Source organism: Siniperca chuatsi, linkage group LG7 (assembly GCF_020085105.1).
Source record: "Siniperca chuatsi isolate FFG_IHB_CAS linkage group LG7, ASM2008510v1, whole genome shotgun sequence".
In the NCBI taxonomy this organism is placed as follows: Eukaryota; Metazoa; Chordata; class Actinopteri; order Centrarchiformes; family Sinipercidae; genus Siniperca; species Siniperca chuatsi.
In genome coordinates, this window is record NC_058048.1 from 1,082,716 (window position 1) to 1,098,595 (window position 15,880).

Below are 15,880 nucleotides of genomic sequence, written 5' to 3' on the forward strand. Positions count from 1 at the left end.
TGAAACTAAGGGACCTCACCCAAACCAGAAAAAGCAGTCCTAGACCAAAAGGACAATTGCGTATGTGAATATTGAGGTTCACATACTTTTGGCCATAAAGTGTATGAAATACACGTGAAGTATGTCCGTAAGATGGATTCCTTTTCATTGTACAGCAGCAAATCTTTGCTCATTCAGATGTCAGTTAACCAATAAATGTCAAACAAAGACACTTCACACAGCCCATCACATTTTCAAGTTTAATAGTTAGAGAATAAAAAACACCGAAATGTTTTTATTGTCACATACAGACCATGATTTGGCACAAATCCCCCACAGTCCACTCCAATAAGCGAAGTCACAGAGGCACTTTTATCATGAGCAGGCCAACTGTGAGCCAGTGAGCCAGTGAAGACACTGAGGAGCCTGGAGATCAGAAGCACCCACACAGACCAGAGACTTCAGCAACCATCTCAGCCTCCCAGAAACCTCAACTAAAGCTAGGAAAAGCAACTAAAACCAGAAAGGAGTACATCACTCCTGATCTACGGGAGTGTCTCGAGTGCCGGTGGGTCAGTCCGGAGATTCAGCTGAGATGGACAGCATTGACTTTCATCTGTGGGACTCAGCATGGACAGTCCACAATCATGTTTTATTGTTTTCTTTTATTTAGACAAACCCAAATAAAAGGCACATAAAACATTGCGCATATGTTCACATAATTATTCTCAATGGACATACATTTAAAAAAAATGTAGGAATGTTTTACCTTTCTGCTAATCAGAAAGCCTAGCCTTCGTATATATACAAAAATTACCATTGTTAATGTTCTAATACAAAAAGATTTATAAAAGTTTTTTTCTTGCATGTGTCTGTCATAACTAACATGTCCTCTGAACTAAATGGTTTGTACAAAGATATACATTCATATGCCTTCACATCTGCCAAATTCATCATACAAACTTCACAGAAAATAAAAATTACCTTCCAAATCATTTTTTGGCCAAATAAATGGTTTGTTTTTCAGTTGGAGTCAAAAAAAAAACAAACAAAAAAACCCCACATGGTTAAATGTCACTGATACCTTTACATGACCTTGAATAAAGATGTCAATTCACGTTTCAAGGTTGTTCCTGAAGTAGAATATGATAACTTCATAATCACAAGGTTTAAAAAAAATAAAAAAGCTAATTACAACATAGTTTGGTTGCCAGACCTGTGGGGGCTGATGAAGGCTTCCTTCACAAAACTATTCCATCCCACAGCACATCTAGAGGAGGAAGCATCAACGTGTGGAAGCCTCGCAAAGTATTTCAGGCACACTTGTTACAGCCACTGGAGGACAAATGACACCACGCACTTCCTTTCATCTTATTTTTTTTTTAGTGTTTTGTTTTCATAAAAAGTCACTAGCCGTCTAATAATGGTTGCTGAACTCAAACCTACACTGAACAAGCTCAGTCATCCACATGCAATATTGGGGTGGGGTGGGGAAGAGATGATTAATCAATTTCCAAGATCATAATGCCATTCCATATTACTGCATTTCCCTTGGTGGACAGTGTTGGCATGCATACAATTAAATTTATGGGCCAAACATCTGTGTGGCCGGATGAACTGTAAAACAAACACCAATCAGTCTCATTCCACCAAATTGAAATGCCCCTCTAAGTACCACTCTTTGGTAGTGCGCACATCCTACAGTTTGCTGCAAGTGCTTTAGAGTTCCTCCACTGAAAATAGGCCCTTAACTACAAAAGGGCTTCACATCTACAAACTAATTCACTTGTGGTTTCCCAAGAAACAAACAGCCAGCCTGGTGTAGGAACTGTTGAGGCTGAGATCACAGAAGAGACTTGTTAACATGTTTCCCCCTTCCCTGTTCATTCACTGTTTATCAGATCGTGTAACGGCATCTGAAAACCCCTTTCTGATGTTGGAATCTGGGAGGCTGCTTCTGACAATTTGTATAACTTTCCAAAACAGACAGACAATCTGAGAATCACATTCACTTTTCGTATTGATTGGCCAGGTGTGTGGAGACGTGAAGGTAGACAGGCTTTGAACTTCTCTCGCAAGCTCTCTTTTTTCATTCTTCACACAACTACTTCTGTCACTTTTCATGTGAACAACCAAGTGTAACACCATGGATGTCTTCAAGGGGACTGTCTGAACATGTGAGCAGTTATTCCCATTAGTACAATTCATGGCATCGAGACTACAAAGACAAGCAAAAAAACTATTTGAGAGAGATCAGGCTATGGGTTGAATATGGCCTTTTAGAACAGGTAGAAACACTTTTGTCTTTAGACATAGTCAGATGTCATGTCATAAAACCTTCTTTGTAAGAAGTACACTGACGCATTCACACTCAGACCCAAAAAACACCTTTAGCGTTCTAATGATGAAACTGACCATGCAAACATCAGCACCCAAGGTTGAAAGTAGATGGTCCTTTCTTCTGATACTGCATTCAAGATCATCTCAAACTGCTGAATAGCAGTTGAGGACATAAGCACATAGGAGATTGTGGCGGCCTGTTCACCATTTCACCTTAGAGATTCTCCGACCATTACTAGACCATTTTCTTGTTCAAAATATCTGGTCCTCTGTGGGTTCAAGCGTGAATGGAAGACCATCATATGCTACAATGTTAAGGTCTGCTCTGGCATCAAGGTGTCCATCTTCAGGAGCCTATTTATGTCAGCTGAATGCACAATGAATCCATGTACTTGTTTGTGCCATGCCCCAATAAGACCATTGTGGGGTACAACTGTAATCAGGATTTCTTAGACTTTCCAGCCCTGATCCAGAACCAGGATTCATTGGACCAGACAACTTTGTTCCAGTCGACAGGACTGGCAAAAATGCAACACATATTGTGTCCTGATATTCGTCTTAGTACGACAGCAATGTCAGGAATGGTGATTTGCAGTGGCCTGACCCAACAAATGTCTCCCAAATTCATGTAGCAAGTGCTGCCTCATGTTTGAATGAGGAGTGTTGAATTCTGGCCCAGCCATTGTTCACCTCTGTGGTTGCAACCTCAAAAAGTTCAGTTGTTCCAGTCTTGATGACATCCATTCTTAGTAACGACTTCTCTTGGAAAGAAAGTATGAAAATTGAATTTTTGAATGCATTCATTTATGCAGCAACATGTATGCAAACACCCACATAGGAAGAGGTGTGGGGCTGTAACTTGTAGGGACAAGATCACAAATGTACTTGTCACTGGCTGTAAGTTCTCAACCCTTGTGTTGCTTAGCAACATGAATGCTACTCCCACCCTCTGCCATCTTGCTCTTTCAGGCACACCTGAGCTTTGAGCGGGAAAATAAAGCCTCCTTTGTGATCACAGCCTCAAAGATGAACTGCGAGGAACCCCCCCCCCCATGCAAGTGAGATCCTTTAAAAAGGGTAAGGTTGGAGTCATTCTTCCTCTTTATAACAATTGATAATTTCCCTGAAGAAACTACAACTGAGTTTATCCTGCTGACAGGTATGATCTGTGTAGCTACAGCCTGATTATGCTAACACTGCCATAGAACTCTACTTTTTTTCCCAAAAACCAAAAAAAAAAAAAAAAAAGAGCCATTCCACTGCACTGGGTTGCATGTACCTTCAATGTGAATATCATGAGCAGTTTTTATTCTGAAAGAATTCTGTGGCCTCATTTTTAGTCTCTGAAGAGTAGCACCATGTGGAGCGGATGACATGCACGGGCAAGAGGTTCTCTGTTTTCACTTTGCTCGTTTGACAATCTGAGGGGAATTAACTACATTCAGTGTTCATCTCAATGAAGCATCTCAACCAATTTTCAATGGAATTCTATGGTATCGGAGGTATAAGCTATATCAAACCATAGATACAAACATGATACTTAATAGGATTAATTGTTTTTTGGCCCTTTTTTGGGATTTGATGATGATAAAAGAAACTGACACCAGCCTTATTCTTTAATTAGTATCTGCTCATTTCTATGTCCTCTCCTGGATGGACGGCCACATCAGTGGTGATATAGTTCTTGCATTGCTAGTCTGTAAGTTCAGAGAGGTTCCCTCGCCCATAGCTAAAAAGGCAATAAAATAGTGTTTCATATTTACAAAGAAATGGTCAGTGTGTAAATTGTTGAACATGGTTTTAAAAGACTATTCTCAGTAACCTTCCTGAGTTTGAACGACAGTGATGGGATCCTATACCTGCTAAAGTAAACAATCTAATCAACTGAACACACCACAAAAGGTAACTTTGGGACTGCTTTTGGAGCGCAGAGTCTAACGAGCCGCTGGGTGGCTCTCTTGACCGCTACAGGTTAAACGTCCTCAGTAATCCAAATTTAAAATCATTTGACCTTTGATAATACTGCAATTTTAAAAAGCAAAACCTAGGGGACATGCTTTCAGTAAAATTTCCTCTTAGCTGTACCTTCAACTGTCATGTCCTGATATAAATACATACAAAAATTCCCAAATAAATGTCACAAATACACTTATGTAGAGTATCCAGCAGAGACGAGTGACTGGTTTCCAGCAATTTTAAAATAAAAAATATGGTTGGGGGGGGGTTGGTGGAGTTGATGGTTGGTGGATCTAAACAGCCTCCGAACCGTCAGCAAAATCCACAATATCACTCACCCTGCCCTGAAATGGAAGCTTTGTTTTTTGTACTTAATGTTTAAAATAGATAAACTATCAAATACTGATAAGTCCACTAAAAGAACAAAAGCAAAACAACATGAAACAAAACTTGCCTTAAGAGGAAGCATTTAACAACAACTCCGGCAATACACTTCCATTTAAGGAGTTGTTAAAACAATGCCTAAGGTATCACGTATCATCCATGTTTGAAGTCAGATGCCCAGTTGAGGAAATCATTTTCAACTGGTCACTTTTACAAGACCTGCGCTGTCCTTCAGTGGCTTATAATAGAAATTAAAGAATTCAGACAACAGGGCTATAAAAGGGTCTGCCTCTCCACAGCATATAATGTGTTTACTGCCAACACTGCTGCAATGAGCCAGCTCACCCTCAACTATTTGTCATAGTAAAACAAACTACTCAAGTTTGAAAAAGGGGTAAGCAAGGGATAAACACAAACAAAATATGGGTTAACATTTAGCAGCTGATATTGTATTAACTGCCCAATAATTTTAAACCATGTCAAAGTGGTAGAAAGTACTCTTTTGGTTTGAAAGTGTAATGAAACCTGTTCATGTGATGAACTGCCAGTAATGCAAGCAATGTAACATCAATATACACATTATCACATTAAAATGATGCAAAAAGTATAATTATTATTGCAATAACATAACAGGTACTGGGAAAGATTCAACATTTCAACATAACAGGGTCAATACCAGTACATGTTGGCTTCTAATAAAAAAACTAGTAAGACTAATGACCCACCACAGTTCCAGAGGTGGTAGTTCAAAGGGGTGATGAGGGGTGGGTGGGGAGAGGTGCTAATTTCATTACTCTGGGTTTCAAAAGGAAAATTTAGTCCCATGATGGTCTAAATGCTGTTTAAAGGTTTTCCTCTTATCTTTTAAAATATAGCATTCAGGGGGAAACAACGCTTAGAAAATCTTTGGCATAAAATGGTCATTATTTACACAGAATATCTACACAAAATATCACCCTTCAAACATCCACCCCTACCCGTGTCATAAGGTCACATCACGTTAGCATGTGAAAAAAGTTATCTGAAGTGTTCTGCGGCCTGTGACATCATTCAGATAATTTGGGCAGTCAAGCGGTAACACACATGAGTTTATCTGAGTGAAAGTTCATTCTTGACCTTGGAGATAGTAGTTTGACAAAATCATTTGAACTTCAGTATCACTTGCTATCTTTTTCAGAACTTTCAACTGTATATCATGGTCTTAGATGGAGATTAGAGGCCAATCACATCTGGCACTAAAGACATCTTTGAACAGACAGATATTACAATCCCCCACCCCCGATATGATCACATGATTGGAGTTCCATACTTAGATCTCGCAATGACAGTTCTATAACTGAGCAACCCTCATTCACTAATGAAGAATGTGAAATGTGGTTGATAGCTATGGGAAAATGTAACAAAGTTATGATTTTTTTTTTGTCAAACCAGTTTGTTTATATCTGAGACTGACTTGGCCTTCTAAAACCCTACTAGTATGTATGACAAAGACTTAACACAACATTTTAACTGTAACATCATAGACTAGGTATGGGCAATATGATAACATATACTTCGAGACAATAACAATCTGTCAGAAATTTTGCCATACCATTTGCACTGAGGTATCTCTCCCTTTTGGTGTATTAGGCCAGTGTGGGCAATGTTGGAAATCCATGAGCAGGACTGCTTTACGTGATATTTGATTTACAGACTTTTTGCATCAATGTGATGAAGCACCTTGATTTGCCAGGTAATTAATTCACTAGGTTAGCCAAAAACTCCCATCTGGTATCAATAACACTGTTGTCTATTACATTTCTAGAAACATCCTATTTTACAATATCTAAAATAAAAATAAAACACATACTATGATAGAGTTTATCCATATTGCCCATCCCTACAATAGACCATACATCTGGCAGATTATCCAGTGGAGGCAGCAAACTATCTCACATGCTATGTAGGCTAATACTCTGCAATGAATGACTAAATCAAACAATTAATTTTCTATCATGATTAAGGGTATTAGAGACATTTTTTCTTCTATAAATATAAACAAAATTCACAATTGACAAATTATGCCATAACAATGACTCCTGCAAGTAACAATCGGTTACTATCTATGTGGTTGTATTACATTAGTTATCACCTTTTTAAGTTTAATACACTATCTCGCATGCCCCATTTACTGGGGCATTTTACTAAGATTTGACAGACTCGAACATTATTAGGCAGTTAAAACATTATCGGCTCTCACATGGGCTAAAGAAAGCTCTACCAAGGAGGGGAGGAAGGCAGAACTTGGGATAGAAAAGGCATGCTCTCCATAGGCCTCATGGCAATGTTGAGTGGCCCAGTAATATTCATGGGCATGGGAGTGGTGATAGCCACTGGGTGGGCGATATTCATGTGTGCTGTTGTAGGGATGTTGACGGAGGCCAAGTTCACAGGGCCAGTTATGGTGACAGGGTGCTGTAGGCTGACCGGTGATGTGATGTTGACCGTGCTGGTGGCGATGTTCATCTGTGCAGCGATGGTGACAGGATTGCTAGCATTGCCACTGCGGTTCACAGCTGAGGTGATGGCTGCCGAGTTGGTGACCGGCGTTGTAGTTGCCGAGTTGTTGTGCACGTTGTTGGCATCTGTGTTATAAAAGACATAAGAGTAAATTTAGGTCTCGTCAACCTTGTAGAAATATACTAGCCCTCCAAAACAGGGAAAGCCAACAGCCCTCTATGCTCCTTGGCTGTTTAGCTGGGTCACTGAAAATGTCAATACATCTATAAAACACATTATGTCAACTATGGTAATATTGTTGAAGAAACCTACCTTTGTGAGAGTTGTCAATTAGGACTTGGAAGGAGTTATTTAAAATCTCTCCTACCGTCAACTCACCTGAGGGGTAAATTCAAAAAGCAGGATCAATAGACTAACCAGCTAACTGTCCATTTGTTTTAATTAAAAACTTTCAATTAAAACAGTAACACATTATGAAGGATCTTAATCTCTGTGTATGCCTAAGGCTGGACGCACACTACACTGCAGGACTGCCAATTTTACCATCCCAGATGAGTTCACGACCAGCACATCACAAGGTCATTATCAACTTGTCTTACCCATGCTGTGAGATGGTCGGCTCGCTGCTGGGTCATTTCTGACTCTATCTCAACTGGGACATCCCATTTTTTATCAAGTATATTTGCAATTATATTTGTTAGTTCTGAAGAGTAACTTGTTGAACAAGCCGATTTATCAATCTGGTCAAAGTCAAGAAAGAAATCACCATTGGGTAATGCAAGATGCCCTCTGATGAAAGGTCAGGTAGTGTGCATCTAGCTTTAGTGTTATGGTCCAGTTTGTGGTTAATTTAAATGATCTACTGATCCTGCTTCATGAAATTTAACCTTACATTAGTAAAACTATTCATCTTCAAAACAGAAGAACCTATATTACACCAGTCCTCAGAGAAAATAAATGCTTCTGTACTTGATGTGCTGATGGTGCGTGAAGAAAAACTGGCCACTTATGTTTTGCAGATTTGTAGAGGTTATAAATGAGTGTTTAGGGGTTCTGCTACTATCTACTGGATTACCTTTTCGTGGCCCTGAGTGGTTCCACTGCCAGTCACTTATGCCTATTCAGAAATACAGACACATATTGGGTTACAAGAGCACAGGCCAGCAGTGCTATCATCTGGGATTTAGCTTCAACAGTTGGCATGGTCAAGTTGTGCGTACGTGGCGTGGGAATGGGGTGTTAAAACATTTTATGTTGGGCTTCACAGTTTCTAGTGGGGTCAGGAAAACGAAAACTATGATCCTTTTCTTTGATAGCTATCACTGAAACCAAACATATTTAAAATCACTTTCAAAAGTATTTGGAACATATAAATGTTTCAATTTAGTAACGAATGTTTCACTAAACTGCAAGCAGTAGCAGCACTCATGAAGAAATTCTAACTGAGCATCATTTGAAGTGGGAAGTTGCTTTAGTAACTTCAAAAGGGATATTATACCACACAAAACATGGAATGTAGGCACCAACATTAATTAGTTTACCTTAGCATTGTTTATGACATCTAATACACCTCCCCTTTAAGGGGTACTCCAGTGATTTAGTATTGCACTTGCACCATAAAGTTGGGGAATAGACAAAAGACAGATTTAAAAAAACAACAACAATTGTCACAACCTCAACCGCAGAGAACAAGATATCCTGACTTATACTCCAGTCAAGCTCCAAAATTGCAGGATCATACTATAATGCAACTTGATGACTTCTTGTTTTTTTTGGTCATCTTTGCCTGGTGAACACCCACACCTTTCAAAATCCATAACCCCAGTTTGTAACACAGGTTTCCTGTCATCGATTTGTAGTCCTGAAACCCATGGTGACTTGACAAAGCATCTCCAGAGCCACAGAGGACATTATACAACTGTTCTCACAGGCTCCACTCGAGTAACTACGCCCTAGTGTATTATGCTAGTTAGAGATTCGAAAGTAAGCATGGACAGCCAATTCCACCAGAGGAGCAAACACAAGAGGAAACGCAAGAGGAAATTTAACGAATAACGAATGAAGAAATTCAAATATTTAACGAGACAAAGACAGCCAGATATCGTCAGACTAAACCAGGGCTTAAGTTTCATTATTGTGAGTTTGTTTTGAAGTGTAATGTGTGAACCAGTGGTCAAAAAACATTTCATTGCAAACTTTTTTAGTGATATGTTGTAATTTAAACTGTTTGTGTTAAATGACTAATTGTAAGATGAGCTGTAGTCTCGTTGGGATTTTTCCATCGACAGGAGCCATGAACTGAGCTAATGTTGTGCATGCACTGATACCACTAGCAAAAAGAAACACAGGAACTAAAGAAAAAATACCTCTTTCTCTCTTTAGGTAGTTAGGTTAGGTAGTCTGTTATTTAATAAAATTTCCATTCCTAATATGTGCTATATTTTCCACTCATAATTTAAAAGAATCAGAAATTAGCGACACACTAGCAACTCAAAGTTAAAGATAGAAAAAAACTGATTTAAAATGCTCACTAGCTGATAGCTTGCAGCATGGAGTATGTGTATCAGTTAAATAAGGCGGCGTTAAGGCAGCGTTCAGACAGCCTTGTATGAAAAAGCAGTGATTATAATAGGGCTGCCACTAACGACTATTTTTCTATCGATTAATCTATAAACTATTTTACCAATTCATTAACAATTAATTTTCCTCCAAAGAAAAAAAAACAAAAAAACAAACAAACTGACCATTTAGTTTGAGTTCATTTTATTTTGACAACTTGTGTGTCATTGTGTAATGCAGCACAAAACAAAATGTAAACAAAGGTTTACATATTAAAGGGCAAAACTGTAGGTTTAAACTGGCAACTCCAACATGATAAAAAATAAAACACATAGGCACCGTCAATCAACATACAATAAGCCCAGATTCTAATCTAAACATTTTCTCAAAACAATTATTCAATGGAATTTCTAAGGTAACAGGCAGACGATGATGGCTTTACGAGTGTATTAAACAGCTACAAAATATAATATAGCTAAACAACACTATGGTTTCACTATGCTGCGGTGGCCAGTCTGGCGATCAGACCGGTCAAATGGCTCGGTAGGAGAAAGCCAGTGAATCAGAGAAATAAAACGTTTACATAATTTTCTGACTGTTTCACAGCAGTTATGTTCTAAAGCACAAATAAACACGCGCGTACCGCAGTTGTCATGACGCAGTAATTAGTTAGTGATATTGAAGAAAAACAATGAAAAACCATGCGTAAAAATATTGACGTCGACGCATTTTCAGCATCGACATCATCGATTACATCAACAACTCGCAGCAGCCCTAGTAATTGTAGTTATTATATTAAAAAAAACATTTTGTGAAGTTTCTTCTACAGATTTCGGTCATTTTATACTTACTGTCATCTTTGATAGTCACATTTGTTCAACTGTGAGACATCCTGCCTCAGTAAATATCTGTCTCAGTTCTTTAATAAACACATTTAAAAAGGTCTGTGTAGGATTTAGTGGCATCTAGCGGTGAAATTGCAGTTTGCAACCATTTGAATACAGCTCGCATCACCCTCCCCTTCCAAGAGTGTAGGAGAAACTATGGTGCCCGTGAAACTTGGGAAAGACGCAAACACCCCTATCTAGAGCCAGGTTTGTCCATTTTGAGCTACTGTAGAAACATGGTGGTGCAACATGGTGACCTCCATTGAAAGGGGACCCGCTCCACATGTAGATAAAAACAGCTTATTCTAAAAGGTAAAGAAAATACAACTATTCTTATTTTCAGGTGATTATACACTGACGGAAACATACTTATAAATATTATATTCCATTTCTGCCAATAGCTCCTCCTAAATGTTACACACTGGACCTTTACCTGATTATTGCCAGAAATGCTTATGTTAATGATTCAGTGAAAAAGGAATATAAGCAAGTGCTAAAAAACACAAATACGTATCAGATTCAACAACCTTCAAAAACAAATAAAGTCATAACTAACATGTCATTGGAATTGGTCATCATCCACTAATAAAAAAAAGAAAAAAGGACTGCAGTTCCACTCTACAAACTGTCAACACAAATTAGATAAGATAACAGTGTCAAAACCTCTTCATAACTTGAAAGCTCATGATGGCAGAAAGTTCAGTTAGGGCATGACTGGAGGAACAACCGACTTCTGGAGCAGCCATTAAGGCAAAGAAAGACTGTTGTTCAGTTCCACGGTACATTCAGTATTGGTATTGATTGAAAACATCAGTATCATGACAAATGATGTATCCAATATGTTAATGGAATTTGGTAAGTTTACAGATGTGTGGCTGGAGTGTTTTCGTCACAGTTTAAACTTGGCTATTGTTTAAGTGTTAAACTGAAAAAGTGGGAAAAGTAGTGAGAAGCTTTAAGAGAAGTAAAAGGAGACATGGCGTACCTTTATTGTTACATGGGTTGCTGAAGCTGGCCTGGCCATGCGTCTTGAGGTGACTTGTGATGTAGGCAGCGCTTAGCATTTTTCCACAGATGTTGCAGGTCACTTTGCCTTCATGCCTGATCATGTGTGAGCGCAGACGGTCTTTGGTAGCGAAGGCAGAGGTACAGGCCTGGGGTAGAAAACCAGTGAATATTGTATTTTCTCTAAATACCTGAGGAACCTGACCATGTGACTGGGATTCTTACATCAACAAATCAAAACAAAGAAAAAGGAAAATCTAATATATTTATTAATGCTTTCTGATACAAACAAAAGCACGCATCGGGCAAGACTAGAGTGGCTGTACTAAAATGTGTAGATAGGTGGACAAAGCTTTTCAAGATCATGCTGCATTGCTGCCTCTTCAAACTATCAAGTTCTTGGGGATCATGAGTCATCAGCAATTTATGTTCTGCCACAAATTTGGGACTGACTTGGCCACTACAGGACATTATCACTGTTGATTTAACGCATGGAGAACTCATTCATATCCACTGAGCAGAGCCCTGTACTGTGAAACTGGCAAATGTAATGTCACTACACCGCAATTGTAAGACCTGAACCAATGGTGACTAGGCTGTCCGAGTAGTAGTGTCTTGGGTGGCAGCTAGTGTCTAATCTGATCTGTGCCCGGTTTGCATAAACTACCTTAAGTTTGTCCCTTATGCAAAATATTTCCCTAAGCTGAGGGGTTCCTTAAGGGGCATTGCATAAAACCCTTTAGGTTGTCTTCTTGACTAAGTGTTTAGACAAAGGTTTTCACGGTAGTTACTGTCATAATACAGCTCATATGGACCGCAGGCAAGGTATGGTTCCTCCTAGACTTGTGTTCAAGTTTTGTGGAGATTTTGAAGATAGCCTGACGGTCAAATCTACACTCTCTAATAGGGGTGTGCCATATCATTCACGATAATACCGGTATATTTTTAATATGATAAAAATATATCGTGACAACGACAACATTCCGACTTGTTGACGTAATGACGTCGTACTGTTATGCACAGCAACAACAAGTCCACACAGAGTTTACTTGGTCGGGCCGCCCAGGGATATTAATGACGCCATCCGTGATTGATTTACTAGTGGAAAATCTCCCCTCGCTCTACCCTTCCCTTGCAATCTACTGACAATTGCACATGCTCTGCAGAGAAACACAAAGAGGGAATCTCCTACTTATGACGTTGTTTAGCAAAAGCTTGTAACTGCATCTGTTGGTGCTGATGTCATTCGCTACCACATTGGTTTCGATAGGATACGTCATTAACAACAAGCCTCCTCGACACACGGCTCACCAAGCTGCTGTGAAAATGGACTCGCGGGTGAAAAAGTCCAAAATGTGAGTTGTGTTTTTTGGGCGACTTTATAAAACATACTGCTGACGAAGAAAGTCAACACATACAGAGAGAAAGAGAATCAGAACAAGCCGGTGTGTGTGTGGGGAAAAGAGAACTGAAGGGAAAAGTAAGTTGAGCAGATTAAAGTTTGTGAGTAAACACTACAACAAGGTGGAGGATTAAGTAGAATTAAAATGGTGAAATAAGAAATTTCTGATAGATAAATCTTTTTTAGTAATTTATATTTTTCAGGATTTTTGTCATAATGTCAAGATTAACGTTATAGCAGAAATACCGTGGAATATATTATTTTAGGGCCACATTGCCCACCCCTACTCTCTAACAAGTTGCGCATTGCTCAAAGTGTCCAGTGGGTTTTACCTGTCCCGAAAAATCTGTCTTGGTATCTCTTCTTGTTCTTCAAATCGCAATAAAATCAGCCATTGTCTTATTTTCCCCAAAATGTTTCACCTTTAAAAGGGACTGGTAGGGTCCCTTAAAATTTTCTGCAAAAAGTAGTTACTAAGGACATTCTAGCAACACATAAGGGAATACTTAAGTAGCTAAGGGCAAACACTGAGATCGAAGGGGCTTCCCTTACAATATCTTAAGGAAATCCTAAGTTTGATTTTATGCAACTCATTTTGTTCTAAGGCATCCTTAGATGAAAATTTAAGGGCAACCTTAGCCTAAGGGGTTTTATGCAACCGGGTACTGGCATTTAGGGCTCTCAATGATGTTGATCTTCATGTATAAATAATGACACGTGTAAACTTAGAGAAAACATGAAAGCAATATGCAGAAAGGAGACTGAGTCCTGACTCTTACCGTTACTTGGCACTTAAATGGTCTCTCTGAGGAATGGACATGCTTGACATGACAGCTTAGGTGATCAGGTCTGCAGAGTGAGATGAAGACAAGGAAGAAAATGGAAATCCTTCAGCTTTGGTTTTACTGGTAGCATAATTTCATTCACATAACGGATTATGGCTGGGTAATATGGCAGAAAGTGTAATGATAGACATTTAAATCATGATGTTGACCACATCAGGTTTAGTTGACAGGTATGACACATTAATGAGTGTGTGTGAATAGGCCTGTTGTGATAATTACGTTAGCGACTTATTGTACAATATATGGACATGACCTCGATCATTTGTGCTGACCTCGATATTGCCCGTTGTGTTTACATGTGCGTTTTTGTTTTTTTTTCCACAAAAGAATGTCACCAACATTTTAGCCAACATGATGCCAGAATAAACAGCAGGGTTTTCCCTACCATTTTAAGACTTGAGGAGCAGCACTTAAGAGTTTTTGCACAGCGCCTAAGCTGAATAAAAAGAAAAAACTATGCCGAGACACATTTTGCTGTCATTTCTGGTCGCGCTGCTTCTGTCCTCTCGTCGTCTGCTCTGTGTGGAGTTTCACTGTGGGCGGGGCTCCACACACCACGTGTTACCAACTTGGCGACTTTCTCGCTAGATTTAGTGACTTTTCAGACCCTCTTAGCGACTTTCTTTTATTTCTAAAAAGACTAGAACTAGGACTAGTGTCAAATTTAGCGGCCTATTTAGACCATCAGGGAAAGGGCGAAAAATATATTCTATTATATTGTAATTCATTCCCATGCATGCTGCTCAGAGTAATTGCAGTCGTTGACTCTTCTTCCAACTACACCGGGGTCTTGTCTCTCCTCTTGCGCTGTGTGCAGACAGTCAGTAGGTGCGGCTTGTGGGGCAGGCAGGTTTGAGTTTCTCTCTCACTCTCTCTCGCTCTCTCTCCAGATCTCTCCTATAGCATGTAAATATTTAAAAAGTTTGTTTGATCTTCTTCCTCCTTTGTAGATTTTTTAAAAGCTTTTTTAATTCAAAAGATTGTCCCTGTACTGAGTTTGTGATTATTTAGCTAAAGATTTCTCTATCTCTCCCTTGCTGCAGCGGACACAAAACCTATGCTTTATACAAATGAATGTGTTGTGATTGTTTATTGCAATGCGACTGTGGCTTAGTGGTAGAGCGGGTTGTCCACCCATTGGAAGGTCAGCGGTTCGATAAGGTGCCATCAGTGTATGAATGGGGTGAATGTGATATGTAGTTGAAGTGCTTTTAGTAGTCGGAAAAGACTAGAAAGGCGCTATATAAGTACAGTCCATTTACCATTTGCCAATTATTACTTGGACAATATATCGTCCAACAAAAGTAGTTATCGTGACAGGCCTAAATGTCTAAAAAAGTATTTGTGCCAGTGACTGAGTTTTGACACCCTGGTTGTCAAAATAACGTTACACAGTTTTGCTACACTCCAGCTGAGCTTTGCTAATGAAAAAGAGAGTCGGTGTATAAAACATTCAGGTAGTAGCTTCTCATTTTTAGTCAGCACTGACCGTTGCTTTCACTGGTTAAAATGATAAATGCTGTTGACGGCAGTTCATATCAACTGACACCAATTTATGTGAATTCCATGAATAACTTGTTAACAGGCCAAAATTAAACGTGTCTATTGTCTAATTATAGCGCTCTCTGCATGCCTGTGTCTGTACAGAGCTAAAGATCTTTCGTAAGAGATGAACCTCCCCTCTGTAACACAGCTGTACAACCGCAAGTGGATTTAAGGTTTTTGTAGTGCCAACAACTCCAACAGAGTGATAGCTCCTGACATTGACGTGGTGCCATCTGCTAGAGAAAAGACCTGTCTTTTCCAGTTAAACTTTTCATTCATATCAATAGTTTATGCTTAAAAACGTAATAGTTTTGAATCAGGACCTTTAGTATTTGGATACTAAAGTCAGGCTACAGCTATTATTTCAATGTGTCAAATACATATTTAAACCAGCATTTAGGTAAATAAGAACTGGACCGGACTTGGTTAAAAGACCCAGATTGGGATTGGGCTAAATAAAACTTGATCAGAACATATCC

General features: G+C 39.1%; 1 protein-coding gene across 4 annotated transcripts in view; it reads right to left on the reverse strand.

Moving 5' to 3' along the window:
• Positions 1 to 225: 225 nt before the first annotated feature.
• LOC122878839 (vascular endothelial zinc finger 1-like) overlaps positions 226 to 15,880 on the reverse strand; it is a 27,470-nt gene continuing 11,815 nt past the window's right edge. Inside the window, exons 3-7 of one of the 4 annotated variants that reach the window (XM_044202281.1) lie at positions 13,791 to 13,860; positions 11,590 to 11,758; positions 8,234 to 8,275; positions 7,471 to 7,536; positions 226 to 7,283 (exon numbers count right to left, since the gene is read on the reverse strand). In XM_044202281.1, the coding sequence (XP_044058216.1) occupies positions 6,916 to 7,283; positions 7,471 to 7,536; positions 8,234 to 8,275; positions 11,590 to 11,758; positions 13,791 to 13,860 (715 nt within the window). In that variant the 3' untranslated portion in view covers positions 226 to 6,915. The remainder of the gene's footprint in view (positions 7,284 to 7,470; positions 7,537 to 8,233; positions 8,276 to 11,589; positions 11,759 to 13,790; positions 13,861 to 15,880) is intronic. The other 3 variants (XM_044202282.1, XM_044202283.1, XM_044202284.1) reach the window with 3 other exon arrangements.